Source organism: Mus pahari, chromosome 20 (genome assembly GCF_900095145.1).
Source record: "Mus pahari chromosome 20, PAHARI_EIJ_v1.1, whole genome shotgun sequence".
In the NCBI taxonomy this organism is placed as follows: Eukaryota; Metazoa; Chordata; class Mammalia; order Rodentia; family Muridae; genus Mus; species Mus pahari.
In genome coordinates, this window is record NC_034609.1 from 34,256,800 (window position 1) to 34,262,057 (window position 5,258).

The 5,258-nt window shown below is 52.2% G+C and overlaps 1 protein-coding gene across 1 annotated transcript in view; it reads right to left on the bottom strand.

Annotated features, from left to right (window-relative positions):
• Positions 1-5,258, bottom strand: part of Fcsk (fucose kinase) — a 20,591-nt gene that overhangs the window by 8,639 nt on the left and 6,694 nt on the right. Inside the window, exons 5-11 of the mRNA XM_021220272.1 lie at positions 4,928-5,053; positions 4,306-4,378; positions 3,726-3,823; positions 3,262-3,342; positions 2,639-2,758; positions 2,280-2,451; positions 1,025-1,137 (exon numbers count right to left, since the gene is read on the bottom strand). Of these exons, the coding sequence (XP_021075931.1) occupies positions 1,025-1,137; positions 2,280-2,451; positions 2,639-2,758; positions 3,262-3,342; positions 3,726-3,823; positions 4,306-4,378; positions 4,928-5,053 (783 nt within the window). The remainder of the gene's footprint in view (positions 1-1,024; positions 1,138-2,279; positions 2,452-2,638; positions 2,759-3,261; positions 3,343-3,725; positions 3,824-4,305; positions 4,379-4,927; positions 5,054-5,258) is intronic.

Here is a 5,258-nt window from a genome sequence, read left to right on the forward strand (position 1 = left end):
GAACTCAGAAATCTGCCTGCCTCTGCCTCCCGAGTGCTAGGATTAAAGGCGAGCGCCACCACGCCTGGCCCTTCCTAGCTTCTAATGTAGCCATTAACTGGCCACTCTATAGCCTTGAGTAAGTAGCTTGGCTTCTCTGAGCCTCCAGTGTCTCTGGGATATCAAAATGGGGTGGTGTGTGCCAGCATTTGGGAGGCAGAGACAGGAGGATCTCTGTGACCTGAAGGTCAGCCAGGACTACTCGAAGAAACCCTTGTCTTAAGAAAACAAGAGCAAGTTCAAAGTCTGACCACTAGGTTGCCCAAGGGATAAAGGCATATGTTGCCAAGCATGAAAACCTGAACTCAAACAATGGAGAAAAATGACTCTTTTAAGTTGTCCTCTGACTTCTATACGTGTGCTATAGCATGTGCACATGTACACACATGAAGGCATGTACATGCACACGCATGCACACACACACAAATAAATCAAATGTAAAAAATAAATAAGTCTTAAATAAAAATTTCAAGGTCAGCCAAGCAGTGGGCAGAGGCAGGCAGATCTCTGAGATCAAGACCAGCCTGGTCTACAGAGCGAGTTCCAAGACAGACAGGGTGACACAAACCCTAGTGGATCAGGGCCAGGGAGCAGGAGGGTGGAGAAAACTTAAGGTCAGCCTTGGAGATCTATCAAGCTTGAGGTTAGCCTCAAGCTACATGAGACCCTGTCTCCAAAAAAAGAAAAAAAGATAGCTGATGATACCTTAACTCATAGATCAACTGTTCCAAGCACAGGGCATTTCTATCTCTGGAGCCCACATCTCACTGACCTCAAGTACTCAGCAGGTGCCTACTGAGGGGCAGACAAGGGCTGGCAAGATGGCTCAGCAGGTAAGAGCACTGACTGCTGTTCTGAAGGTCCTAAGTACAATTTCCAACAACCACATGAAGGCTCACAACCATCTATACAGCTACAGTGTACTCATATGCATGAAATTAAATAAATCTTTAAAAAGGGGGGGAGGGGTACAGACAAGTCTCACCTCCACCTGGGAGTGAACAATCTGCGCCACAGCTACTCCAGGCATCGTGAGTCTGTGCAGGAACTCAGTGGCATCAGTCGTCATGTAGCTGTAGCCGCCGTCAGGGACATAAACTGTAAAGACATGAGAATGGACCCCAGGGGCTCGAGAGATGGCCCAGTTGCTCTTGCTAAGGACCAAAGTTTGATTCCCAGCGCCCACCCACCCACATCAGGTGGCTCACAACCACCAGCTCCAAGGGATCCAGCGCCCTCTTCTGGCCTCTTAGGGGACCGGTGCCACATGTGCATACCAAGGGGCAGACACACAAACATACATATAGGTTTTGGGGGATTTGAAAAAAGATATATCTAGGCTAGTGAGATGGCTCAGCAGGTAAGAGCACTGACTGCTCTTCCTAAGGACCTGAGTTCAAGTCTCAGCAACCACATGGTGGCTCACAACCACCCATAATGAGATCGGATGCCCTCTTCTGGTGCATCTGAAGAGAGCTACAGTGTATGTATTTATAATAATAAATAAATCTTTGGGCCAGAGCGAGCAGGGACTGAGTGAGCGGGGTTGACCGGAGCAAGCAGAGGTCCTAAAAATTCAATTCCCAACAACCACATGAAGGCACACAACCATCTGTACAGCTACAGTGTACACATATGCATAAAATAAAATAAATCTTTAAAACAAAAAAAGATGTATCTATTTTATGTATGTGAGTTACACTGTCGCTGTCTTCAGACACACCAGAAGAGGGCGTCAGATCTCATTACAGATGGTTGTGAGCCACCATGTGGTTGCTGGAAATTGAACTCAGGACCTCTGGAAGAGCAATGGGTGCTCTTAATCGCTGAACCATCTCTCCAAAACCCACATATAGGTTTTAAATTAAAAGAGAAATCTTTCTCAAAAGCACTGACTCCAACCCTGTGCCTGCTGCAGCTCCAGTACAAGGTCAGTTGGTTGCCAACAAACATCCTCGCCAGACACTAGAGAGGCAGGCATGGGGGGTGAGCCACTTGGGCCAATGATAAAGCTGAGCTTCAGAGTGTATGCAACCTGCTTCAGGCCCATAGCTATCAGGTGGACACAGTGGGAAAGAAGCCAAAACAAAGGCAACAGGAAGACAGGGAAGGGAGTGACTTGGCAGGAAAGTTCTGGACGGGGAGAACATAACAGCCCCGTTCTTGGGCTAGGCTTGCCTAGTCTAATTTGCAGGAGGCAGCTAGCTCGCTCTACCCAAGGGCCAATAAGAGATACCCACCCATTGTGAGGGGCTGATCTCGAAGCTCCCTCCACAGCTGGGCCCGGGCTCCCTTCAGGTAGCCTGCTACATCCATGTCACCTTGCCCCATCTCCGGGGGCCGCCCAGCCAGGAAGCTCTCCCTGCTCATATTCCGAGCCATGCAGAGCAGGATGTCGAAAAACAGGGACAGCTGGGTGAGGGGGAGAAGCGTGGCTATTGGCAGGGCAGCGGCTGGGCCTCACAATCCCACAGCTGGGCTGGGCTAGTCCCATCTGCAGAGGCTAACTCAGAAAGGGGAAGGGACAGGCCCAAGGTCACTCAGCCTCTCACCCCCCAGCGGGGCGGTGGGGGGGACCCCGGTTGCTTCCTTTAGTCACCTGCACAGGCTGGGCTCCTGAGTCCAAGCCCATATAGGTGCAGGCATCCAGCGGTGGGCTCACGTGGGTGGCTAGGAGGTGCTCAGCAGTCTCCACAGAGAAGAAGACGACCCCGGAGACCTGGAGGGACCCACAAGGCTCACGTGGTGGAACCCTGGTGTCAAGCTCAGGCATGAATTGAGGAGGGCACACACAGATGAGCCGAATGAAGTGTGGTATCATAAAAGGCATGGGCTCTTTGGATCATCCCAGCCCCCATATTCCAGGTTTGGTCAGCTTCTACCAAAGCACCTTATGGAACCCCCTCAACTTTCAGGTATGCCAAACTCAGCTCTACACCCAACACTCCTACCCACATCCACCAGGCTGCCTCTAATCTACTATACTCCCTACCTTGCTCACATCTGGTAGCTTTCTGGCCCGGGGCAAGACCCTGAGCTTCTGCATCTACCTGCTCCATAGACTGGCCTCATCTGCCCTGCTGCATGTCACTTTAGGTTCTGGTTCTAGCTTGGCCTCAGATCATTGAAAAAAGAGTGGGGCTCTTCCCCAGAAAGGGAAACTGTCCTCCCCTATTCCCAAAAGTCCCCAGGACCCCTCGCTCCAAGCCCAGTGAACCATACCAGTGGTACCAGCCCATCAGGTCCGACACACCGTTGTATCTCCGCCTTCGTGCCCTGGTAGTAAATGTCCAAAACCAAGCCCTGTGGGGAGGGAGGAACAGAATGAGCGCCAGGAACAAGAGAGGACCAGGAAGTAGGCACAGTTGTGAGTCACCAAACAGTCTCCGAGTGAGAAGGTCCAAGTCGGACAGGTACCAGTGCGTTTGAGGGGACAAAGCAGCTGACTTCTATCTGTATAAAGGGTTGAGGGGGCAGGCGGGGGAGGGGGAGGGGGACAGCAGGCTTTAGTCACTGTCACAGCCTCAGCCCCTGAACACACAGCCTGACATCTAGGCAAGTGAGCAGCATCAGAACCCAGGCTCCAGACCACATGACGACAGATAGCAAGAACCGCAGCTCCCAGAGCACAGGACCGGAAAAGCACCCCCGATCCCGGGGCAGCTTAGCTGTACCAGGAGTAATACCTGTGAGTCAGTGAGGTAGACACCATGGTTCAGCGCATAGGTCAGGCTCCCAGGAAAGGCGATCACTCTGGCTCCCCGGAAGCCATCCCAACTGATCCCTATGGGATGGCACAATCAGGGTGGCAAGGTAAGGAGCCCCAGACATGAGGAAACGAGCCCAGAGCAGCAGCGTCTGGGAGCTCTGAAAGGGAAATACAGTTTCCAAGGCCAAGTGGACATTCCTCTGGGGGAAAAAAAAAAAAAAAAAAAAAAAAACCGGCAACCCACTTCTCCCTTTCACAAATCACTGTGGGCCAAAGGGGCGGGGCAGTTCTGGCCATTCCTATTTAACTCCGCCCCCAAGGGGTGGGGGTGTAAGTTGGTCTAGAACTCACTGTAGCTTGAACTTGCTGCACTCTTCCTGTCTTGCCCTCCCAAGTGCAAGAATTATACGGGCATGAAGCACCACAACCAGCTACCAAGTCTGCGGAAGGGCAGACTGAGGCTCAACAGACCAATGGTCGGGCCCATGCTTCCTTTATAAATAGGCTGCTGAGACAGACTTGGCGAGGGAAGGCGGTCCCGGGCCACGCATGCTCACCAGGGTTTGGAGGAACAGACAGAAGCATGTCCGTGCTGCAGACCCACACACCTGGTGGGGAACCTGGACCCAACTGCAGGGGACCGAGGAAAGAGAGGAAAGACCAGGAATTTAGCTAGTGGCCTGGCCCAGCCCTTCCTCCGCTATTTCACCATCCCCTACTCCCCGCCCCACCCCCCCACCCCGCCCCCACCCCCATGTGTTACAGCCACTTAAAACTGAAAAAAGCATCTGCCACTGAAGTGTCAGGGGCCTTTCAGGTACCAGGATGTCAGTATTAACCCACATTCAACCTCCCATTCAACCTCCTCCCATACTTCTTGTTTGTTTGTTTGTTTGTTTGTTTGTTTGTTTGTTTGTTTGTTTGAGGCAGTCTCACTATGTAGACCCAGCTGGGCTGGAACACAGAGATCCAATTGACTCTGCTCCCGAGTGCTGAGATTAAAGGTGTTTGTCACCACACCTTGCCGCAAAACTAACTGCCTAAAGCTCTAGTGTGCTCACTACAGACCTTTCTTCTTGGGGTGCCCCATCTGAGCATCATAGACTCTCACGGGTGGCTCAGTATGTGCAAACTGGCTCATCTGGGAGGACCAACTCTGGGTTGACTACCTGGCCTTACCCGGTGGGTCATGATGTCCAACAGGCAGTCCAGGTTGCATACCAGGGCCTCCACAGGGGCCTGTGGGTTCTCCACAGGAAGGCAAGTGAAGGCCCTGCCACAGTCATCGAAGGGGAAGTCTCGGCCCTGGGGGGCGGGAACAGAACACCATGAGAGAGTCCTTGCTACAAGGAAGAAGGGACACATCCACTGTATTAGGGCAAAAGGCATTACATAAAAGAGGTTTTAAGAAAGCATTATGGGGGCTGATGAGATGGCTCAGTGGGTAAGAGCACCCGATTGCTCTTCCGAAGGTCCGGAGTTCAAATCCCAGCAACCACATGGTGGCTCA